Here is a 25,473-nt window from a genome sequence, read left to right as displayed (position 1 = left end):
AAAGACATTATGCTCAAATCCTGTGTGGAGGATAATGTACTGTCTGCCTTGGTTTTACTTTTATTATTGTGGAAACCTATTTGAGAATTGTGAGTTGTTTTAGTAAACAAACTATCATGTGTTTTAAGTTCATTTTATTTAATTTAAACTTTTGTGAGAGTGTGAGGAAACTATGTTTTTCTCCAATAATAATTTTTAAGGTACTTGCCTAAAACTAGCTTTCTAACTATTTTATTTTCATTGTGAAACTTGTCATCTTGTTTTGGGGGAATAAAATGTTTAGGAAGTAATGACATTTTCATGGCTAATTCTAGAATTCATTGCTAACAATAAAGTTAACAATAAAGCTTATTATACATGATAGTGGTCCAGGCTAAATGACTTTTGTGGCTTACAACTTGAACAATTCTGGAAGTTTTACCTGGAATAGTAAAGTATTGTTAATATTATTTTCGTCTCATCTTAAGCTGGTTTTGTTTTGTTAATTTAGGACTTTGATTCATGGTTTGATACAAACAATTGCCTTGGGGATCAAAAACTGGTTGAGAGGCTTCATATGGTAAGTATTTTAGAATAGTACTCAGTAGTTTCTAGTGAGAATGTGGTGGGAAATGTTATTGGGATTTTTTTTTAGCTGTTAATAAGCAACAGTAAAAAAAAGCATAATGTTTGAAAGCTTGGTATTAGGATCAGATAATTCTACTTTGTTGTATTCATAGTATGCTTTTATACATTAGAATTACTAACTCCCTTGTCACTTTTCAGTTTTCTGTAAATGTTAGGCTAGTCCCATTTTTTTATCTTTTAAAAATTTCTGTGTGCTATGTTTAGAGTATTCCCATCAGCTCTTTTCATTGATCAGTTATCCCAAGACCCAGTAGTATCAGTGGCGATACTACCACAGCTGAGCACCCAGCCTGAGACTAGTCTAGATACCCCTTGAATATGTTCGTCTTAAATTATCTTAGTATCAGAACTTTATTATCACAGAGTTTCCCCAAGATCAAAAGCAGTTAATATATTTGTGTTTATATCCTTTGCACAGTGCAGTGCCTTAAAGAGGATACTTGAACACGTTGTTTTTTTTTTTTTTAAAGTTAAATATGTTGTTGTTGTTGTTTAATGCCGTCAAGTCGTAGACGACTAATAGCAACCCTATGAACGAACAGCCTGAGCACTGTTCATACATAGAGTTTCCAGAGGCAAGCCATTTTGGAAGTGGATGCCGCTCCTGCTTCCAGGCTTGATTTAGTCGGGAAGCTCCAGCCAACACTGTCCACCATGGGTGCCCATTACCACGATTGGCACATCACTGTCACAGGCTTCAACATCACAGCAACCACGAGTTATCTCTGTACAGCAACGCACAGACCAGTGCTATACCACCTTCGGCTTAGTACACACACATAAATTTGGACCCAACTATTGTTCTGTTACATATTTGAACTAGGATAATAATCTTTTCGTTATTTTATGTATCTAATTAGAACTGACCCATAGTTGACCTTCCAGCCAGTTTTTGCAGACTAAATGGCACCAGACAGATACTGACAGTCCTTCTCCCAAGGAATAGCTGGTGGATTAGAACTGTGTGTCTTTAGGTTGACAGTGCAATTCTTTACCCACTAGGCTACCTACCAGAGCTCTAATAATCTCTTTGTCATCTTTATTGCAGTTTAGATGTCATTCAAACATCTTTGCATCTAATTTGGATTTTTTCCCCCCAATTTGGATTAATTTATTTCCATTTAGATAACATTTGACACATCTTTGTATTCTATTTGGATTGTGATTTGTATCTATAGTTTTATGGGTTAAAAGTGAGACAGAACTTGTTTGCATTTCTACTTTATTTCTTTAGATTTTGTTAATAAATTGGTAATGATACAGGTCAAATAAACAAACCAAAACAGATAACACAGCAGAATTTGCTACTTTTAATACTGCTGTTTACTTTATGCAGAGAGTAGCATGGAGATGCTAATCACTTTAGGGCAGACAGCCTGACAGTTCTTTCTCTACTCTGTCCTCATTTTTCACCCTGAGATACTTCCTTAATTTCTATGGTCTTGTCATGAAAGAGATGGCTGGGAAATATGACTGGAAATACGTAAAGATGTGTAATCTTTGTTATATTTGTTTTCCATAATTCTGTGAATATCTGCAAAATGCTTAGTCATTTCCCTTACTATGTTCCAAAAAAAGTTTATATGGTAATAAATTTAACAAGTTTAGATTTTGTTTGTTTGCTAGGTAGGTGGATTTTTTTCCTCTGGGTTCACCTGTGTTTATTCATCCAGCTACATTTAACAAAGTTACAGAGGGATGACCAGTGAGGCTGAAAATCTAGTGTTGGTTAGCACCATAATAGTTTTCTTACGTGCTTATATTTAGAGAAGTGGTCCTGATTATTTTTCTCAATTTTTAATAATTTTGGTATGTATATATTGCTTTTTTAATCTAATGAAGATTTGAAAGGTCAGTTTGTTTGATACTTTAAAATTTACTATTTTATTAACACATGAACTGCACAAAACATGAGTATGACTCAAACAAAATGGAGCCTATATTTTATGATTCTGCATATATGAAGTTAAAGTAATAGGCAGAATTAACCTGTGCTGCCTTTTGCTTCCTTATCCCTGTAGAGGAAAAGGAAGATAACTGGGAGTTAGGCAGAAAGGATTTCTAGCATGTCTGTTTAAATGAATTTTCACTTTATGACATGAATATTTGCACTTTATGACAATGTATTAAATTGTACACACAACAATTTATATACTTTAGATGTGATATATTACAATTTGAAAAACATAACAAAGGCCTCTTTTGTAGATCTCACTGTTCCTTAAATGTTATATAATCTGTTTACTAGTTGTTGGCTTTAAATCTGAAAGGCAATGACTTGGAAGCTTTATCTTTATACTATTGTTTTGATACTTTATAAGAATACAGAAAGTATATACTAAATATATATACACCAAGAAATTGTTTATATCAACACTTTTCAGAAACCATGTAGTAATTTTTATACAGTTTGAAAAGACAAGTCTGAAAAAAAAAGTTGCTGGACATAACAGAGGTGATTTTGAAGTCTTCAAATAGTATTACATGTGTACTGGTGGCCTAATGGCAAGAAGCTGCATTATAATTCCGGAGGCATGCAGTCTGAATCCCACTAGTCTCCTCTGCAGGAGAAGGATGGGCAGTCTCCTCTTGTGCAGTTAATTGCCTCTGAAAACCTGCCAGAGGGTCATCCATGGGTTTGTTGTTGTTGTTGTTGTTGTTATGTGCCGTTGAGTCGTTTGCGACTCATAGCGACCCTATGCACAACAGCCCTAAAACCTGCTCTATCCTGCGCCAACCGCACTGCCTCTGACACACCCATCCTGATTACCCCAGTCACCGAATCAATCCATCTCATAGAGGGTCTTCCCCTCCTGCGCTGTCCCTCCACCCTCCCAAGCATGATGTCCCTCTCCAAGGACCTGTCCCTCCATTTGAACTGTGCATCTCTGAGATTACAGTTGCCACCAGAGCTCGCCTAGAACTTGGCATTAAACAACAACAAATCAAAGAATATCAACAATAAGAACTTCTTTCCATTCAGGTTTTGCGACCATTCCTGCTTCGTCGAATAAAGGCTGATGTTGAAAAAAGTTTGCCTCCAAAGAAAGAAGTAAAAATCTATGTGGGTCTCAGCAAAATGCAAAGGGAATGGTATGTCGTCTGATAATAATAATAATAATAATAATTATTATTTTCATTCATTAACTTTGACTTGCAATATCTTGAAAAAAATTACCGTAGGCTTGTTTATCTTATATGAATGAGGTGAAATCATGAATCTACTAGCTAACGGAATCAGGATATGAGGTTTACGAGTCAAAAAAAGTAAAATTAAACATTTTAAGGTTCTGTGTTTGGGTTTGTTAGGTTTTGTTTGTTTTAAAGAAAGAAAGGTGGTGAGGCCCAGAGGAATGGTTTAACTTTGAACTTGTAAGTATTGAGTTAATTAGGCTAGAGTGATGGAGGCTTTTGATAGTTACATTTTTCTCATAAAACTAAATTCACTCAAATTAAGACTCAGAACAAGTTAATGGTTAATTTTGGGTAGGATAAATATAGCCAGTTGAAATCTTAGTAGTTGGTTTTTTTTCTTATTTACTTTCCATCATCCCCTCCACCTCTTCTCCCTCCACTAGATTTTCTAATCCATGAAATCTAATAAAAGTCTGAAAAACTGATCTAGTGTTAGGGATATTTTTTTTAAAGTAGTTAGAAAACATGAGGCTCAAAGAATGAAGTAACTGTAGAAGTGTAGTAATCCACAAGAGGGAAGTAATATTCCACCTTTTTGGACTGGCCATACTACATCTAAAGTATATTCAGTTCTTAATTTGGTTAAATATTTGCAAGAGGATGGAGCTTTTGGTAAAAGAACTGAGAGGTGTATGTGGATATATATGAGCATATGGAGGACTAGGCACTCAACTGGGAAATAGCGGATCTCCTTCAGTGTCTTCCAAATGTTTGAAGGATTTATATACATATATACATACACATATGTGTATGTAAATGCATCTATATATGCATATTTAAGTATAATTTGGAAAACTAGGCAGTTATTTGAACAAGAGAAAACCACTGTTGAAAGTGAGTCATCCCAGATTCTTTAGAACTTTGAAGGATGCTTTTGAGTGGCCCTCAAGTACAGAACTAAGCCATTGGTCAATGTTAGTTGAAGACATTTAGATTTTTTAGGTAAACATAGTGATGAACTTTAATTTTGTTGAAATAGTCTTGAGCAATTTATTATGCCCCATAATTGGAATTACTTAAACCTTTATTGAGTAATTTTGTTCAGAATGTTGAGGATTGTGGAACTGGTGTTTAGACAGATTTCTTATGCCTGTAGAATGATGGCTAAATTCTTAGTGTGCACTCAAGGTTTAAAGATACTTCAGAGTTAAGGTTGGGAAGGGGGAATTAGAAGTTGATGATATGTGTTGTACAGGTATTTTGGGGTTGAGGTGGAAAAACTGATAACAAGATTTGAGTATCCTTAAAATATTTTTCTTCTTAATAGGTATACTCGGATACTAATGAAGGATATAGATATACTAAATTCTGCAGGGAAGATGGACAAAATGAGGTTGTTGAACATTCTGATGCAGTTACGGAAATGCTGTAACCATCCCTATCTCTTTGATGGAGCCGAACCTGGCCCACCTTACACAACAGACATGCATCTTGTTACAAACAGTGGCAAAATGGTGGTATTGGACAAGCTGCTCCCTAAATTGAAAGAACAAGGTATCTGTATTAATGGTATCATAATTACATAATAATGAGAATTTTATTAAAATGAGGAAGCGTTATACCTTCTTTATGACTAATAACACTTGTAAACGGTATTGAAAGAAGCATGGTGTTTAAAGACTTGTTTCCATTATCAGAGCATTCCCAATTTAGGTCTTGTCTTGTTTCTTAAAAAGGTGTTTAGCACTTGGAACAACTACATTGCTTGGATTTTGGGAAGAGTTTTATTGTTGTAGGATTTTGTTTTTAACTATAAGCTTTTCCATTCCTCATTTAGTGACTAAGACATTGTAGTTTTTTTTGTCATAAAGCATTGAGACTCGTATTCCCCATCATACACATAACATTCTGTTGTTAGCCATTGATTTGTGTGCTTACATTGTTTTTCTGTAGTTTACATTATTTTATATACTATTTATCTGGCAATGTTATAGTAATAAATATTAAATTTCTGGGAGGAATGGTACGAGATTTTTTTTAGTGAGAGAATAGCAGACTGCAGGGAAGAGGGAAAGTGTTGCATGTTCTTGTGCATTTGAGGTATGAGAAGGTGGAACAACTGTAGTGTGTTTGCTGTAGCCTCCAAAAAAACCATCATTTAATTTTGAGTAAGGACAAAATGCAGTTGGATAATTTTAATCAGAGTAGAATGATTAGTAGTAAATACAATGTAGTTGGATAATTCGAATCATAGTAGATAAATAAATGGTTAGTAGTAAATATAATGAAGTACTTACTTTGTTCCCTTGACCTGAAAAAAGTCTTCAGAAATAAAAGACAAGGAGTATGTGACTGTGTATTGAAGAATGTGTAAGAGTAGTATACACGGAAGGACTTCTAAGAGCTGGGTCTGGGGTTGGGAGATTGAAAAGAAATATGTATAGGAGTATTTTTTCAAGACCTGTGAGATAGTAAGACTTTGCAAGTTGGAGACCAGTATCCTATTCTCTTTACTTTAGTGTAGTAGTACAATTATTGTATACTATTTTTTCCATAATGGGGAAAGTGAAGATGAATTAACTTGGGTAATTAATTAAAAAATGTAGATCTTTTCTTGTAATGGATGAGGTAACTTGAAATTAAGCAGTAGCTAAGTCTTAGTAGTTTGGTTAGCCCTAAGTTTTTTAATAAGTTTTACTAACTTTGAAGATTCTGTTAATGATTTGTATACATCAACAGGCTCTCGAGTCCTAATTTTCAGTCAGATGACAAGAGTGTTGGATATTTTGGAAGATTATTGCATGTGGAGAAATTATGAATACTGTAGATTGGATGGCCAGACACCTCATGATGAGAGACAAGTGCGTATAATTCAGAGAGAGTTTAATAAATAGCAGATAAGATAGTTTTCTGACACTTGTTTTCTTTTATATACACAGGATTCCATTAATGCATACAATGAACCAAACAGTACAAAGTTTGTATTCATGTTGAGTACACGGGCTGGTGGTCTTGGTATCAATCTTGCTACTGCTGATGTTGTAATTTTATATGACTCGGACTGGAATCCTCAAGTAGATCTTCAGGCTATGGTAAGAGAAATAAGTATGTTCTGTGCTTAGATGTTTTAGTTAGGATAGGTTAAACAGTACCCAAATCCCAGTGGTTTAGCCCTGTAGAATTAATATTTTTTCCCTGTCATCTAACTTCATTAAGGATCTCTGGGAGTGTATGACCTTATAGTGTTTAGCTGCTAACTGGAATGTTGAGTGATTTGAATGCACAGCCTTTCCTGCAAGAGAAAGATGGGCAGCTTTCCCTCCATTAAGATTGACAAGCTTAGAAACCTGATAGAGGGTTACCATGAGTTGCAGTTGCCTTGAGGTAAAATCAGTACTTTGCAAGTGTTTTTTAATCAGGACATTTCCATGTGTGGTTTTTCCATGACTTAACACTGTGGAGTTCTCTGTTGTATCTTCTGCATCAGATGAAGATTGTCAGTTAATTTTTGCCTAGGTCACAATAAATTATGCTTGCAGTACAAGGGAATTGCTAAATGGTGGTGAAAGGCAAGTGGGTTTGGATTATTAATTAGATCCCCAGAGGGTTGGTTTTTTTTTTTTGGTATTAGATTTGTTCTTGATAATGACTATAAATTAGTGTTGTGATGATCCATAAATTCAATTTATTAAATCTGGCATTGATCACTTTCATCCTATACTTCTGAAAATGGCAGGGGGAAAAAGAATCAGGTGCTAAAAATTAAGAACTTTTTTATTTCACCAGAATTTAAATAGAATATAAAATTTCAATTAATTTGAGTACTTTATGTAGTTGATTGGGTAATATTTAAAAACTGTTGTTGGGGCCACCAAGTCAGGCACCACTTAAAACAAATGACCTTTTTTTTGAAGAACAGATTCAAACCTTGCCCTATCTTATGCCATCCTGTTTTGTTTTGTTTTGTTTTGTTTTTTAATTAGAGGAAGAGGCTTTAATTCCATCCTATGTTTAAAGAGCAGGATTTTTATATTAATTGTGAAATTCATTTGTTATGTCACTTCTTTTACTAATGGTCATCCTAATTCAGTAATGATTTATGTAGGGGAAATATTTGAAATTTAAACCTTAGGGGAAAAGAGTATGTGTGGGTTTTCTTAAAAAAAAATAAGACTTTTGTTTACACATTTTTAAAAATATTTCAAATTTGTTATTATGTGTCTGAGAATGACTGTATATTTTTAAATTATATTCAAAATAACCTGATAATTTGTCTAGGACCGAGCACATAGAATTGGGCAAACCAAGACAGTTAGAGTATTCCGCTTTATCACTGACAACACTGTAGAAGAAAGAATAGTGGAACGTGCAGAGATGAAACTTAGGCTGGATTCAATTGTTATTCAGCAAGGTGAGTCTTGGAAATTTAATATTTCACTAAATTGGATTAATTTTGTGTGTGTGTATGTGTGTGTGTGTGTGTGACAAAAGGAGGTTTTATTAATATAATAGTAATACAATCAGGTAATAAACAAATTAATTAAGCCAGGTAAGCTAATAGCCAACATTTGTATTCTAGAGATCTTTATTTTATTTTATTTATTTATTTATTTTTTTCCCTTGAGATCTTAATTTTAGTTTTGTTGTTCAGAATATGAGCTTTAGAGTCAGGAAAGTTGAAATGAGTATTAGCTGTGTGAGTTAGCAACCTCTCTTCCCCTATTTGAGCATTTTCCTGATGAAGGAATATAAATGAGAAAAGTAATTGTTCTTTTAAGATTCTTAAGAATAAAGAGGCTGACAATGGTCTTATTATTTATATGTACTTAGCTCTCTTGATTGCTTAAAGGGGATCCTAGAGAAGAGAAACTAAACACTCTCTCTCTCTCTCTCTCTCTCTCTATATATATATATATATATAATTATCTAGTTATTTTTGAGCAGTAAGCAAATGCAGTCACTGTTCTTGGTACTATGAATACAAAGATAAAATAAAACAAATGTTATTATCTATTGCGGACCTTAAAATTTAGCAGGTGATAAAAATAAATATGTAACTAGGGCTAATGAGTAGTGGAAAGGGGGCGGGGCTCAGGTGGTACAGTGGTTAATGCTTGGCTAACTGAAAGGTTGGCTCTCATGGCCTAGTGGTAAGGAGGTACACTGGGAACCCAAAGGTTCCTATCCTCCAGCTGCTCTGAAGGAGAAAGGTGGGAGGTCTCCTTTCATGGATTAACAGCCCTCTGAAAACCCCCTAAAGGGTGTTAACACAACAATACCAACAGTGACTGAGAGAAAGAACTGGTGGTCTATTCAAGGTACAGCCTGGACAATCATTGGGGGCAGATGTGTTGTCACATGGGGTCACTGAATAGGAATTGACAGCACACAAAGACGAAAGTAAGGCTTTTATTTGCATTGATTGAGGGAACTTCAGGTTCCTGTTTGAGAGCACATTCTAATGCGCATTGTAATGGTTATTATTTTTTTGTCTCCTCCCCAGTATCTCTTCTTTTTGAACCATTGCAGTGCGATTCTTATTTGCAGTTAGACTCTTATTTTAATTAACTTACAATGAACAGATAACTTAATTTTGTTGACTTTTTAAAGTATTTACTCAGTCAGATTTTGAAGCAAAGTTGTTTTGCTTTATTTGTAGACTTAAATGGCAAATCAAGCCTCATGCATCTTTCTGTTACTGTTTTGTGTACTAGAAGACATTTAAAATAGGAAAAGCTTATACCCACAGAGCACTTTATCTCTGAACAGGGTTCTTAATAGTGAACTTCTTTAAGAACATTCTGGTAGTTTTTAAGAAATATGTCTGTGGCGGTATTTTCACTTCAGAATTCACAAAATGTTTGTGCATTCTATTAGGAGTCTAGACCATAGTAATAGTAATTAAGCAAGTTATAGAAAAACTTGTGCTTTATTAATAGGAATTTCTTTTATGATCCAGGTGTCTTTTCAAGAGTTACACTTCTTAAGATGAGAACTGTTCAGTGTTTTGTAGTATGTCTTGATAAAATGTAATAAAATGAAGGTTTCTTTGTACTTCATGTTTCTAAAGATTAAAAAAAAAATCTGATTATGGAGTAGTAACATCTTTCTACTCACCAAACACTTTCTGTGTTTTAGAAAATTACATGGTTTTATAATTTTATAAAATTATAAGATGTGTTTGTTGAAAATTAAATTTGTTTTTAAATTTCAGCAGTTTTAATTCTCAAAACCCTAAATTACTAAATTCATCTCACACGAAAAATAGATTTCATCTTGACAGTATTAAATAAGCATGGTCATGTAAGCTTTTGAAACATTTTAAAATACTAAGAGTTCATATTAAATTTTATATAAATTAGAATTATCAGAGAACTAAATCTGCTTTTGAGAAAACATTGGAGGTATTACTTTTCAATAAAAGTAGTCAATTAACATGCATTGTTACTATTTCAGGAAGACTTGTGGATCAGAATCTAAATAAAATTGGAAAAGATGAAATGCTTCAAATGATTCGACATGGGGCAACGCATGTATTTGCTTCAAAGGAAAGTGAAATTACCGATGAAGATATTGATGGTATTTTGGAAAGAGGTGCAAAGAAGGTGAGGAAGGAGTATATTAAGTGATTATACTTTTTAAAATTCATTTTATTATTCTTTATTTGTGTACTATCAAATCGGATCTGACTGGTACAGGAGGAGATTGTTCCTCCTTCTCCAGCAGAGCATCTGGTGGATTTGAACCACACATCTCTGGGATTGCAGTGTAGCTTCCTGCCACTAGGCCACCAGGGCTCCCCTACTTTTAATGTTTGAGGGAATTACTCTAATTCCATTAAAAAGCTTTTGTGGAATGTAAAAATGAGTTAATTTTGCCTTCTGTTTTCATGAGTTATCTTCTTGTTTTGGAATAGTAAGTTGTTTCTTTTGTTCCCTAGACTGCAGAGATGAATGAAAAACTTTCCAAAATGGGTGAAAGCTCTCTCAGAAACTTTACAATGGATACAGAATCAAGTGTGTATAACTTTGAAGGAGAAGACTATAGAGAAAAACAAAAGGTACTTGAACTTTTAAGTTGCTTGAAGACTTTATTTTATTAGAAATTTAATACTTAAATATTTGCTCTAATACCCTATAATTCTGTATCAGACATGCATTGCACAACTGATAAGGTAAATTTCTTTTCCATTCTGTCTAAAGCTTATTGCCACATTTTTAGTGATGTTTCAGTAATCTCTTCTGAGTATAGCTTTTGCATAAACACAGTGAAATGTTCTGGGATTTCCATTCTTCTCCTTAATGTTAGCCATAATTTGTTATGACCCATACAATGAAATGCCTTTGAACTGTCAATATAATACAAATAGACATACTGGTATTCTCTATTTTCAGCTGAGATTAGGCAGTAGTACCTCTGGTGCCATAGCTTCTACTAAGTCCAACTTGAAATTCTGTCAGTTCTTTGTTGATGTACTGTTTGAACTGTTTGGTTAATACCCAGCAAGATTTTACTTCAGCCAGTCTTTTTGGTACATTGAGTATGTATATTGCCTCTGTCTTGTCTTGATAACTTTTTAGATCATCCGAGATAACTGCCCACAGTATGCTTGAGTATTGCAACTCCAGGCTTGACTTTATTTTTCAGTTCTTTAAGCTTAAGAAATGCTAAGTGACTTTTTATTTTTGACTCCAGCTGTTTGCACATTTTGTTTCTTTTGTTTCCTTGCTCTACCATTTAAAATCTTCTGTCAAACTCTAATTTGCCCTTTCTTCCATGTGTTTTGGCTTCTGATTGTCTAGTTCAATTTTCAGAATCTCTTGACATCCATTCTTTTCTTTATCCTGTCTTTGCAATGACTTTTTGCTATCATCTTGGGTGATATCCTTGGTATCCCATGGCTCATCCCACTTAATTGTGCTAAGGTAAAACCTATACTTAGACCAAGAACCTGTTGTCCAAACTGAGGAAAGAAAGACTACATGGTTTAAAATCAAAAAAGGTGTGCAGCGAGGCTTTATCCTTTTGCCTTATTTGTTCAATCTGTATGCGGAGAAAATAATTCAAGAGTCTGGACTTCAGGAAGAAGAGTGTGACACCAGGATCACAGGATACTCATCAACATCCTGTGCTGTGGATATGCTACAACCTTGCTTGCTGAAAACGAAGAAGACGTGAAGCATTTGCCGCAGAAGATCACAGGCTACATTCGTAGTTGAGATTACATCTCAACATTAAGAAGATAAAAATCTTCATTACTGAGCCAGTAGAAAACATGATAAATGGCTGGAAGTTGTCAGCAGTTTCATCTTGCTTGGATCCACAATCAATACCTTTGGCATCTGCAGTTAAGAAATCAAAAGATACATTTCCTTGGGTGAATCTTCTTTAAAGGACCTTTCTAAGGTGTTAAGGAACAACGGTGGCAGTTTGAAGTGTGATTCAGATTGTTATCTTTTTAGTCACTTGCTATGCTTCTGAGAACTGGATGGTGAATAGGGATGACAGATGAAGCATCGATCGATGCCTTGGAGTTAGGGTGATGAAGATTGTTGGCTGTCTTGTGTACTTCTAGAAGAACAGACAGATTAGTCTCGGAAAATGAGCAGCTAGGAAGCAAGGGTGGTGAAGCTTTATCTTCTTATTTTGGGCACATAAGTAGGTACTGGTCCTTGAAAAAAACACATTATACTTAGGTGGAGAGTCAGTGAAAAGCGGAAGACCTTCGGTGAGATGGATTGACACAGTTTGTGTAACAGTGGGCTCAGAGATAATAAAGATGGTACAGGATAGGGTAAGGGTTCTGATCCCTTTTTCTTGGGGCTGCTCTGAGTCATGGTTAATGGCACCTAACAACAACAAATCTACTTATATGGAATGAATACAGTTAATCTATGGTATTTGATACTAAAAATTGGGGGGAAATGAACAATTTTTTTTCTGTTTATTAATTATAATTTTATAAGACTTGGGAAAAAACTGAAAAAAAAAAAAAAAAAAGTAGTCTGTTTGGATCCTCTCTATTCACTGACTATTTGTTTAACCAAAGATGAACAGCAGGATAGTCTAGGATCCTTTGGTCTTTCAGATCAGTGCTTCTATTATGTCCTACTGCTCTTTGGTGACTTTATTTAATCTGTTGAATTCCCCCTAAAAGAAATACTTCTTTTCTCCATCAAATTTTACAACTTCTCTAATGCAAGAAACAGAATCACTACAAAGGAAAGCAGCAAAATTGGCAGGTTCCTCCACAGTTCGCAGCTGGTCACAGGGAATTTAGTGGATCGTTTCAAATGCTCCAGTGGGGTCAAGATGACTAAAGGCACTTTTAATTTGTGGTTGTAGTATGTCAAATTGCATTCCTTATTTGCTCCATTCAGCTGTGAGAGATCTGTTCAAAGCTTCCACTCCTGATTTTGCTAAAGAACGTGGTACTACAAAACCTGATGCAATCTCTGCGTGGTGGTAGTCGTGGTATTTGCTTCAAGTCACTTACGACTCATAGCGACACTATGTGCAACAGCCCTAAACTGCTCTGTCCTGTGTCAATCGCACTGTCTCTGGCACACCCATCCCGATTACCCCAGTCACTGAATCAGTCCACCACATAGAGGGTCTTCCACTCATGCGCCTGCCCTCCACCCTCCCAAGCATGTCCTATTCCGAGGACCGGTCTCTCCTCACAACATGACCAAAGTATGTCATACGAAGCCTCAGGCTCCTTGCCTCCAAGGAGCAATCAGGTTTAACCCTCTCTAGGATGAATCTGTTTGGTTTTCTAGCAGTCCATGGTACACTCAGTACTCTTCTCCAGCACCACAGCTCAAAGGCATCAGTTCTCCTATCCTCCCTAGTCATTGTCCAACTCTCTGATGCATAACAAGTAATTGCAAAGACCATAGCCTGTATCAGACACACCTTAATCTCCAGAGAGACACCATTGCTCTTCAGTACTTTGGAGAGGTCCCTAACAGCAGACTTTCCTATCGCAATACGTCTTATTTTCCTGGCTGCTTGTGCCAAGAGTGTTGACTGTGGAGCCAAGCAGACTAAAGTTGTTAACAATCTCAATCTCTTCACCATCCATCCTGATGCTGCCTTTCGGTCCAGTGGTGAGAATCTTTGTCTTCTTGACATTGAGCCTCAATCCATATTGGAGGCTGCAGTCCTTGACCCTCTGGAGCAAGCGCTTTAGGTCCTCCTCCGTTTCATCAAGCAGGGTTGTATCATCTGCATAATGCAGATTGTTGATGAATCTTCCACCAATCCTCATGCCTCATTTCTCCTCATAGAGCCCAGCCTTCCGGATAATCTGTTCTGCATACAGGTTGAAAAGATTTTGAGACAGGACACATCCCTGGCGTATGCCCTTCCCAGTTTTGAACCATGCAGTGTTTCCTTGCTCTGTTCTGAAAATTTCCACCCACAGATAACAGTAGAGGACCCCTAAGGTTACGTGGGGCTCGTTCGGGCCCTTGGGCCTAGAAGAAAACTGTCTACACACCAGTTCCACAGCACACATCCCCGTCGCTTGGGACGCATTAGCACTAAACTTAGGAGACTGGTCACAGCATAAGAAACTGTTAGCAGCTGACGTGTCTGGAATTACAAAAGCCAAGGAAGCTTTAGATATAAGCTATCAGATCAAGGGCTGGACAATGGGAGATAGATGTTGAAGGGAGTGGGTAGAAGTGGATGGGAATCTTGAATGGTGGAGCAAGGAAATAAGTGTGTCAAGACACTTGTGCCAAGGGGCAGAGACAGCACTGAAACTAATGATTAATTCCACTATAAGGGGTATGTCTTTCACTTTTTCTGTAAAATGCTTGTCTGTCTGTAATCTCAGCATAGATGGTAGTAATAGCAAGATGTGATGCACTTTTCTGTGCTTAAATTAGTTTTCCAGTATCTAGAGTCACAAAAGTAGTCTCATTTAGGATTATGTTAGTTATTAGATTATTTTAGTCATTAGAGCCTTTTGGTGGGAGAAATAAAATTCCCTGTTGCATTGCTTATCACAACATCAGGATGTACTGTGACTTTGATTTGCTCTGACAGAGCTTTCTGAACCTTAGCAGGGTCCCACACATCACAGTGAACATTGCACGAACCTTGTTTCTTCTGCAGTCACTTTGAAAACATAAGTACTTCGCCTAGCAGTTACACATTGGGCTGTAAGGCTGGACAGGATAGTCATCATTCCTCTACCAAGGCCAGTCCCTCTGCCAGTAATGAATGCCACTTTGCTTTGAAAACTGTTAGGTGGTAGCGTATTTTTAGAGGTGGAACAAATTTTGAATGTCAAGTTTCAGTATTTTTGTTTTGTAACTAAAAAGTTGCTGAGAACCAAGGCTGTAGGGCAGCTGGAGAAACCCACGTGAAGCAAGCCCTAAATGCTAGTACCATGCTAAGGAACACAAGTGGTGTAATGGAGGACATTTCCCCGAACTCTGAGTAACATTTGATAACATACAGAAAAATTAGAAAACTCTGTAAGGTGGTAGAATGGTTGGACTAGATTATATATCTTCATTTCTCCCCTCCCCCCCAGTTTGATTTGTAGCATACTTTATGTAGCATATTAGCATATTCACCCTGCCCAGTAGTAGAATTAATTCATTTGTTCAAGAAATACTTGATGAGTACCTAAACTGTTCACTAGAACTGTACTCTAATTACAATATATAGAGTACCATCTTTGCCTTTGTAGAGCTTACAGTATTTTGTAGTATAATCTTTCCATTAGTAAACATTTTTATTACTACACAGTGTGATGTTCTTGTAGAATTTTCTACAGTATGTGCTAAAAGTGACTGAATTTTTTTCACATTCTAGATTGCATTCACAGAGTGGATTGAACCACCTAAAAGAGAAAGAAAAGCCAACTATGCTGTTGATGCCTATTTCAGGGAAGCTCTTCGCGTTAGTGAACCTAAAGCACCCAAGGTGAATTGACAAAAGAAAAATATAAGTAATGGAAATGTTCTTAAGATGTATGTGCTAAAGTGAAATTACAGAGAATTACATTTTTGTGATTTTATTAGTGTATACCCTTCAGTTTTCAGTTATTGATGTTTTCTGGAATTAACTAGAATATTCATGAAGTTGTTAACATCAGTTCTGTTTTACTGGAAGATGCATGCAGTTTATTGGAATGATGATTTATAGAATGAAGACTAGGGATAGACATAAAGCAAAAACCTGATTTTTCATTTTTCAAAACTTTTTCTTTAGGCCCCTCGACCTCCGAAACAACCCAACGTTCAGGATTTCCAGTTTTTTCCTCCACGTTTATTTGAATTACTGGAAAAAGAAATTCTGTATTACAGAAAAACTATTGGGTACAAGGTAATAGAAATAACTTTCTTATGTCCATCCTATTTTATATGATTGAGATCATAAAAATTTCTTATTTAAGCTAAATAGAAAAGACTTGTTAGCCATTTATTAGTGGTTGATTACATAGAAAAATATTTTTTAGGTACCTCGAAATCCTGACCTACCAAATGCAGCGCAGGCACAAAAAGAAGAACAGCTTAAAATTGATGAAGCTGAACCTCTTAATGATGAAGAGTTAGAAGAAAAAGAGAAGCTTCTAACACAGGTAAAACCTTCTGTCAGCAGTGATTAACAGTTACTTTGTAAGATAATAATGTGTTACATTCTGTTGGTATGCAAAGAAATACAGAGTTTCTGCTTTTAAAATAAAAGGTTTAGATTCATTAAGTGATTGACATATAGGCGCATGTTACCATTATATTGTAACTAATTGTTTTGTAGTTAAGATCTTGGCTATTTACCAACCTTGGTGGAGTGGGTATTTTTGATCACCTTTCTTCCATTGTTCTCATTTTCTTTCCCAGCGAGTGAATTCTCCACAGTGATACCAAGTTGTTATCAAGTATAAGATTCTGCTTGGTACTCTCTTACTTAGTTAGCATCCTTTGGCATTCACTTAAAGCCTTTCTGAATCTGACTGACTGTACCTTGCTTTTAAGGTTTAATTTCGTTCATTTTCCTGCTTGGTTTTGTCTGTTGAGTTTATGCTGTTCTCTATTTAAATGTATTATAAAAAGTATGTATCTAGTAAATAAAAAGTTACCACTCTAAAATAACTTAATTTTTTTTAAAATGATAAAGTGAAAATAGAAGTTTTAGAAAACAGGTTTTCTGTAGTATCTAGAACTATTGATAAAATATTTTACCATGTTTCCTCTAATTTAATATAATACAATTAAATCATTTGTTTCTGTTATTTTGTAGGGTTTTACCAATTGGAATAAGAGAGATTTTAACCAGTTTATAAAAGCTAATGAGAAGTGGGGCCGCGATGATATTGAAAATATAGCAAGAGAAGTAGAAGGAAAGACTCCAGAGGAAGTCATTGAATACTCAGGTAATTAATTTTTTATTTTACTAGAATATTGCAGAGTCTTAATTTTCTTACTGTGAAGTTGATACGCTAAAATTTCTTTGACATAAACTTAGAGCGAGTGTGTGTGTGTGTGTGTGTGTATGTGTCCTAACTTCAAATAGACTTTGTTCCCTTATTTAAAAGAGTATGTTGTTGTTAAGTGCCGTCTAGCTTAATTGTAGGTCTCATTTTCATTTCATTTCTCTAACTTCTTAAATGTACATACACGCACCTGTGTTTCCTGACCTTACTGGATTGTCATGTGTACATATGTTTTGTTCTGTTGCTGTGAGTTAGAGCCAACTGGATAACACTTAACAAACAAAAACGAGTTTAGCAAATGACTTAATTATATTTTCTGCCTTCAAACTTTATTCGCCTACAGCTGTGTTTTGGGAAAGATGTAATGAACTGCAAGATATAGAGAAAATTATGGCTCAGATTGAAAGAGGAGAGGCAAGAATTCAGAGAAGAATTAGTATCAAAAAAGCACTTGACACAAAGGTACTTTGTTTATTAATAATATTAATAAAAGACTTCTATAATTGAAATAACTTTTTTTTAAAGGAAAGCAATGGTAGTTTAAAATGGGGATTTCTTAATAGAAAAGCATTACCACGTTATAGGTATTCTCAGCAGACAGTATTCACTATTCGATTATCTGGGTCCAGTGGCACTCCTAGTGTTTGCTCTTTCATGAATAGCAGGAAATGAGTTTTCTCTTTACAGTAATAACTATCAGCATAAAATTTATTTATTACTCAAAATTTATTATTTAAATGTTTTTAATAGAAACTTCTGATTGGAAACGAAACAAAAAACTAAGTTTGCCAAAACTGAGTTTGAGGTATAGAGTGTATTGATCATGTATTAAATAATACAATATTTTATATATGCTAGATTGGACGATACAAAGCACCTTTTCATCAACTGAGAATATCATACGGTACTAACAAAGGAAAAAACTATACTGAAGAAGAGGATCGTTTTCTGATTTGTATGCTTCACAAGCTTGGATTTGACAAGGAAAATGTTTATGATGAGTTGCGACAATGTATTCGCAACTCTCCTCAGTTCAGATTTGACTGGTTTCTTAAATCTAGAACAGCAATGGTGAGTGCATGGGACATTTTTGTGTAATGGAAATAACTGAGTATTCAAAGTAATGTTCCTTTACTATGGTAAACTACATTGTCTCCCATAATTCTAGTGATTATACTCAAAGTTCATTTAAATTGATTTTGGCCCTCAAACATATTTTCTATAAATGACATTGAGTTCACAGGCAGGGCTGTAAATCACAATAATGCATATATATGGGATACTTTTAATGTATAAGAAGGATTTATGAAGAAATCACATCATTTTAATTTCTACCTCAAAACATAGTTATGGATGAAAACGAATTTCTTTTGTTTTTATTGTATCTCTTGAGTGTGTGAATGTTTTTCTATTAGCCTGTTAAAATAAAACTTTGTAGATGGAACATAAAAAGTTTACTATATAAATTTATATTTACAACTTCTGTTTACAACTCAAGGAGCTCCAGAGGAGGTGTAACACCTTAATTACCTTGATTGAAAGAGAGAACATGGAACTAGAAGAAAAGGAGAAGGCAGAGAAAAAGAAACGTGGACCAAAGCCTTCAGTAAGTAGCTGTAAATATGTAAATATATTGTTTATGGACTGAATTAATTGGCCTGTTAGTTTTCCCCCTTTAAATATTATAGCCTTAGTTCACTTAAAAAAGTTTATTAGTTTTATATATTCATTTATTAGTCCTGATTTCTTCTGATTTCATTGTTAACTTTGTTATTACGTAAAATAGACATGATAATGATTCTTGAAAATTATACTGTTCTGGACAGGAAAAGAAAAATTATTTAACATCTAAAGTGCTGTGTGTGACAGTATATTTCATGCTATCATAAATCTTGTGCTTTTAGACACAGAAACGTAAAATGGATGGAGCCCCTGATGGCCGAGGAAGAAAAAAGAAGCTGAAACTATGAATATATTTTTGTTTCATAATCACTAAATTTAAACCAGTAGTTCTTTAATTTACGGGTCTTCATAAGATGTACTGTACAATGCTCAACTGTTATGTCATTAAAAGACATCAGGTTCATCTGTTTACTGAGCTAAAAACATAGTATGTAGTTTCACTTTTTTAAATACAACAGCTGTGCTGAGATTTTTTTTATCTTTTAACACTTGAAGTAATAAAATAGGCTTCATTTATTAATAAATGCTTCATTTGATTTATTTTTCTATTATAATTCCATTTGTGAAAATTGTGACATTTTTGTTCCTCAGCTATAATTTCTACACTAGTAAGACTTAAACACAATTTAAGCAAACAATTTAAGAAAACAACAAAACACCACCAAACATTTGTCTCTTCAGTCTCAACTTAGTTGTGTAAGTCTTTTAATTCACTTTGCCTTTGCAGAAATTTTGGTATCTTTGTGGTACCATCGTGTTTCATTTGGGAAGATTATGTAAATTGCATTCTTCTTACGTATGTGGGTAGAATGGAAAAAAAGGCAAGATGAATTGTAATTAAATCCTATGCATATTTTTGTTATGCTTTCTGTTTCTATAGTTGGTTCCAAGGGCCTTTTAGTTGTATAGCCAAAGATGCTTAGTATTTTCTGGTTCCTTAAGGTGTTATTGTACCATTTTGTAAAAGGAATATTATTTTTTAATTGTTGATAAATATTTTGACAATGACCTTCTGAAGCAGCCACAATTTAGAAAGATAATGTCATAACTGAAGTGATTTTTTTAAAAAGACCCAGCCAAAATAAAGTGTAAACTTGCCATAAGTGAAATTGGTAGCAGGATGGATGCCCTCCCAGTTTGTAGCATTTTGAGTTTTAGAGTAACTGAAAAATTTTATTTTATTATATTTTAAAAATAATTTCTAAAAAGTAAGTATGAACAGCAGAACTGGCCATGATTCCAGTTTTTTGTTTTCTATGGACAGATAGACTGGAGACCTTGAAGCAGGAGCACCCAGATTGTAGTGTCAGGATTTTAGCTGTACCAGAGGCCTTTGTGTGCTACACATAATTTGTATAAAGTTTTATATGTGCAAATTGGGTACATAAGCAGTTCTCCATTTTTCTAAGGGAATGCAATAAATGTAGCATCGTGAATAAATATATAACTTTTATAATCCTTAAAAGTGGTCTTTCCATTTCTTCAATTTCTTTCCCTAATGGATTTTTGTTTGCTTTTTTCCTTGGGTTATCTTTTTCCCTTTACTTGATAAGATTTCTTTTCCATCTAATGGTCTCTTTAATGTGTCCACCCTCATTGAAAATAAATATTTAAATGCTGATTTCTTTAGTTTCAACAGTACCTTAATACCTTTCCTTCCTTGCTTTTCTGAAATGGTGAGATTAGTGCTGTCCATTTCAAGAAAACCATAGTTACGATGGCCGTACTATGAATTTCTCCTGTGGTCACATGAAAGTAGCTTTTGCACAAGTTGGTTTGTTAAAATATTTAGAGTCTTGTGTATTTGAGGAAAAGTTCCCCCTGAGTTTTTAAGATTTGTGATTTTTAGAAATAAACATTTGAAAAGAAAGGCTGAAGAGGCACAAAAAGTGAGTTTTAGGGAACAACCTAAACCAAACTCATTATTGAATTCCTTTTGACTGAGCAACCGTAAAATGGGGTAGAATTGTCCCAAAAGGATTCTAAGGCTGTCAGTTTTTGCAGAAGGAAAATGCCATATCTTTATCCTTGTGTATACTTCTAATACTGGTGAGCAGCTGAGCACCCCCGCTGCCCAGGAGGAAGTTGTTGTTGTTATGTGCCGTCGAGTCGCCTGCGACTCATAGCGACCCTATGTACAACAGCCCTAAACTCCGCTCTGTCCTGTGCCAATCGCACTGTCTCCGACACTCCCATCCCAATTATCCCAGTCACTGAATCAATCCACCTCATAGAGGGCCTTCCTCTCCTGCGCTGTCCCTCCACCCTCCCAAGCATGATGTCCCTCTCCAAGGACCGGTCTCTCCTCACAACATGTCCAAAGTATGTTAGACGGCACCTCAGAATCCTTGCCTCCAAGGGGCCACCCGGATTAACCCTTTCTAGGACAAATCTGTTTGTTTTCCTAGCAGTCCATGGTATTCTCAATACTCTTCTCCAGCACCACAGCTCAAAGGCATCAATTCTCCTTCTATCCTCCTTGGTCATTGTCCAACTCTCTGATGCATAACAGGTGATTGTGAAGACCATGACCTGTATCAGATGCACCTTAGTCTCCAGAGAGACACCATTGCTCTTCAGCACTTTGGAGAGGTCCCTAACAGCAGACTTTCCCATGGCAATGCGCCTTTTAATTTCCTGGCTGCTGGTGCCAAGACTGTTGACTATGGAGCCAAGCAAACTAAAGCTGTGTACAATCTCAAGCTCTTCACCATCCATCCTGATGCTGCCAATTGGTCCAGTGGTGAGAATCTTTGTCTTGACATTGAGCCTCAATCCATATTGTGGGCTGTAGTCCTTGACACTCTGCAGCAGGTGCTTCAGGTCCTCTTCAGTTTCAGCAAGCAGGGTTTGTCAGAAGGGACTAGTTCTTAGAAAAAGACTTCATGCTGGTAGACATGGTGGGTTCAAGACAGAAGTCCTTCAACATGACAGACTGACAGTGAATTTAACAATGAGTTTGCATATATGAGACTGGACACGACACACAATAGGGCAAGGCTTAGCTCTGTTGTTCACAGGGTCCTTAAGAATCATCGTCAAACAAGTCTTACAAAACTAGCATGAAGTTTTACTGCCAGCATGAAGTCTTTCTAAGAACTAGTCCCTTCTGACAACATGCTCAAACTATATGAAATGAAGTTTTACCATCCTTGCCTTAAAGGAGCATCCTGGTTGCACAGCTTCCAAGACATAGACTTGTTTGTTCTTTTGGCAGTCCATGAGTTAACTCAGTATTATTCTCCAACATCACAATTCAAAGGCATCAATTCTGTCATCCATATTTATTATGAAACGTTCAGGTGCATTGGGAGCAAATGAAAAAATAATGACTAGGGTCGGGTACACCATAGTCTTTAAACTGATATCATTGTTCTTTTGGGTGAGGTCCTTGGCAGTAGATTTTCCCACTGCAACTGTTTCTTAACTGCTGTTACCAAGGATATTGACTGGATCCAAGTAAAATGAAATTATTGGTAAGTTTTCTTCATCATGATGTTGCCTATTAGTCCAATGGTGAGGATTTTTTTTGCTTTTTTTGACATTGAGAAAGCTGTAGTTTTTGGTTTCTGTGGATTTCAAGTCTGTAATGATGGCAAGCTAGTTTGTGTCATCTGTTAGGTTGTTGAGTCTTCCACCAGTCCTGATGCCACATTCTTTACAGTCCCGCTTCTCAAATTATTAGCAAATAGCTTTAAAAGGTATGGGGAAAGGATACAACCCTGAAACACATTTACTGATTTTAAGCGATGCTGTGTTCCGTTGTTCTTTTGGGACAGCTGCTTCTGGGTTTATGTATAGGTGTCACATGAGCACAATTAATGTTCTGGGATTCCCATTCTTTGACTGTCATCCACATTGTGTTAGGATCTATAAAACCAGATGCCTGTACAAAGTCAATAAGCACAAGCATCTTCCAGATCTCAAATGCATATCAAGTGATCAGAAATACCATGGCCGGAATCAGGAGCACCTTAGTCCTTAAACTGATATTGCGACTCAGTGATTTGGTGAGGTCCCTAACTGCAGACTTACTTCCCCAGTGCAATGTGTCTCAAGGTACCAAAGGTGTTAATTGTGGATCCAAGTAAGATGAAACTCTGACAGTTTCAGTCTCTTCTCCATCCATTAGATGGTGCCTATTGGTCCAGTGGTAAGAATCTTTGATTTCTTGACATTGAAATTCAATCCTTATTGAATGCTGCATTCCTTGATCAAAAAGTGCTTCAAATCCTCACTTCAGCAAGCAAGATTGTGTCATCTGCATAATGCAGGTTATTGATGAGTCTCCCTCCAATTCTGATGCCACATTCCTCTTGATAGAGTCCAGTTTCCCAAATTATTTGCCCAGCATACAGATTGAATAGGTATGGAGAGAGAATACAACCCTGATGAGCTCCCTTAATGCAGTGTTCCCCTGATCACACAATGGCCTCCTGGTCCAGGTATAAGTTTCGCATGAGCATCTAAGAGTGGGACATTGAATAGGGATGAAAGAAAAAGTGAGACCTTTGATTTGTGATGTTGGAGAAGAGCACTGAATATCCCCTGGACTGCCAAAAGAACAATGTGTTGGAGAAAGTTCTGCCAGCGTACTCTTTGGAGGCAAGAATGATGAGACTTGGCCTCACATACTCTGGGCATGATATTGTTATGTGGCTCATAGTGACCCTATGTACAACAGCCCTAAACCCCCCTCTATCCTGTGCCAATTGCACTGCCTCTGACACACCCATCCCAATTAAACCCCAGTCACTGAATCAATCCATCTCATAGAGGGCCTTCCCTCCTGTTCTGTCCCTCCACCCTCTCAACCATGATGTCCCTCTCCAAGGACCGGTCTCTCCTTATAACATGTCCAAAGTATGTTAGACGGAGACTCAGAATCCTTGCCTCCAAGGAGCAGCCTGGTTTAACCCTTTTCCAGGACGAATCTGTTTTCCTTAGCAGTTCATGGTATGTATGGACATGATATTAGTAGGTCCTATTCCTTGGAGAGGGACATAGTGCTTGGAAGGGGTGGGGCTCCGAAAAGGAGATGGCGCAGGGTAGGATGAGGTTCAGATGCACTGTTCATAGGGCCACTATGAGTCATGCTTAACTGGACAACACCTAACAACAAGCAGCATCCTCTTGGTGTTTTCTGCTTTTAGCTAAGATCCTTCTTGACATCAGCACTGATGTCCTTTATTTCATGACCTCCTGTGGATCAACTTGAATTTCTGACATTTTTCTGTTGATTACTGTTCTAGCTGGTTTTAAATAATCTTCAGCAATATTTTACTTGCATGTGATATTAATGATATTGTTTGATAATTTTCACATTCTGTTAGATCACTTCAACATTCTTTTACCATCAGAATTCAACCTTGTCCTAGCCAATGTTAAAAGTAAATAAAAAAATAAATGTTAAGGATAAATATCTGGAGAAAATAGGAGCATCTAAGAGTTGGACAAAAGTCCTGGATAGAAAATAAAAATGGGAAAAATTAATTGCCTTTATGTATGCCAGCACTACCAGTTAGAAAATATAATCCAAAAGAAATTTTGTTCATATTATACACAGTATCTATAATGCCCCTGGAAATAAACCTAATAAGAAAAAATCTAATAATGAAAAAAAGCATTGAGTAGTAAATTTCTATTTTTTTTTCCTTCCCTTTGATGTGTTTGCTCATTGTAAAAAGAGTTTGTGTTGTTTGGTGCCTTGGAGTTGCCTGCAACCAGTAGCGACCTTATGTACAGCAGCTTTGAATTCTGCTCTTTACTGAGCCTGTCTCACTGATTCCAGCACAGCAACCTACATTGCCCCAGTTACTATATCATTCCATCTCCTCTGGAGTCTTCCTCTCCTGTGCTATCCTTTGACTCTTTCAGGCATAATAGACTTCTCCAAGGACCAGTCTGTCCTGGCCATGTGCCCAAAGCATGTGAGATGGAGCTTCAAAATCCTAGCCTACAAGGAGAAATTTGGTTTTAAAATTCAGGTGGGATAGATTCAAGGCAATATTTGGACATGTTTTAATTTTTTTCAGCTTCCATTTGAACTTGCACATGAGTAACTGATGATCTGTTATGATGGGAAGACTGGACAGGACATCTGTGGGATCTGTCAGATAGAATATCTGAGTTTTTCTGGTTAATATATACTCTTTACTGTGTTTTTTCCTGATCTATATCTCTGACATGTATTAGAACTGTAATAAATTATTAATTTTGAATGAATGTTAGCTCTGGTAGTTGGGCAAATTGCAGATTAGAGGCAAAGGGGTATTTTTTTTTCTTTTGGTAGATATATAGGCAGATAGGAATTAGAACTGAAAGGGATTTTAACAGAAATCTAGTCCAAACTTCTAATTTTATAGAAAGGGGAAAACTGAAGTCATATGTTATGAAATTGCCTTGGAACAAACCTCTCTATCTGGAGAAATTGAAGTTGTTTATCAAAGAATAAAAACCAAATTGAAGGTAGTTAAGGACTTCTCAACTGCAAACTACTGCCTCTCGAGAACCTTCAGAATCTCTTCCTCAATATTTTGGGAAAAGGGTTCTTGATAGAGTTTTTATTTTGC

At 36.0% G+C, this 25,473-nt stretch overlaps 1 protein-coding gene across 1 annotated transcript in view; it reads left to right on the top strand.

Annotated features, from left to right (window-relative positions):
• Nucleotides 1-19,421, top strand: part of SMARCA5 (SWI/SNF related, matrix associated, actin dependent regulator of chromatin, subfamily a, member 5) — a 43,010-nt gene extending 23,589 nt beyond the window's left edge. The window contains exons 9-24 of the mRNA XM_006887010.1: nucleotides 491-559; nucleotides 3,611-3,720; nucleotides 5,090-5,316; nucleotides 6,502-6,623; nucleotides 6,702-6,854; nucleotides 8,041-8,173; nucleotides 10,219-10,367; nucleotides 10,703-10,822; nucleotides 15,598-15,708; nucleotides 15,997-16,110; nucleotides 16,244-16,366; nucleotides 17,026-17,158; nucleotides 17,562-17,680; nucleotides 18,077-18,289; nucleotides 18,717-18,824; nucleotides 19,123-19,421. Coding sequence (XP_006887072.1) covers nucleotides 491-559; nucleotides 3,611-3,720; nucleotides 5,090-5,316; nucleotides 6,502-6,623; nucleotides 6,702-6,854; nucleotides 8,041-8,173; nucleotides 10,219-10,367; nucleotides 10,703-10,822; nucleotides 15,598-15,708; nucleotides 15,997-16,110; nucleotides 16,244-16,366; nucleotides 17,026-17,158; nucleotides 17,562-17,680; nucleotides 18,077-18,289; nucleotides 18,717-18,824; nucleotides 19,123-19,188 — 2,070 coding nt within the window. The 3' untranslated portion in view covers nucleotides 19,189-19,421. The remainder of the gene's footprint in view (nucleotides 1-490; nucleotides 560-3,610; nucleotides 3,721-5,089; nucleotides 5,317-6,501; nucleotides 6,624-6,701; nucleotides 6,855-8,040; nucleotides 8,174-10,218; nucleotides 10,368-10,702; nucleotides 10,823-15,597; nucleotides 15,709-15,996; nucleotides 16,111-16,243; nucleotides 16,367-17,025; nucleotides 17,159-17,561; nucleotides 17,681-18,076; nucleotides 18,290-18,716; nucleotides 18,825-19,122) is intronic.
• Nucleotides 19,422-25,473: the final 6,052 nt, after the last annotated feature.

The sequence above is a fragment of the Elephantulus edwardii genome, unplaced genomic scaffold (genome assembly GCF_000299155.1).
Source record: "Elephantulus edwardii isolate Elephantulus edwardi_28Jun2011 unplaced genomic scaffold, EleEdw1.0 scaffold00053, whole genome shotgun sequence".
Classification (NCBI taxonomy): Eukaryota; Metazoa; Chordata; class Mammalia; order Macroscelidea; family Macroscelididae; genus Elephantulus; species Elephantulus edwardii.
Note: the sequence above shows the minus strand (reverse complement) of the source record. Positions and strands in the feature narration are given on the sequence as shown.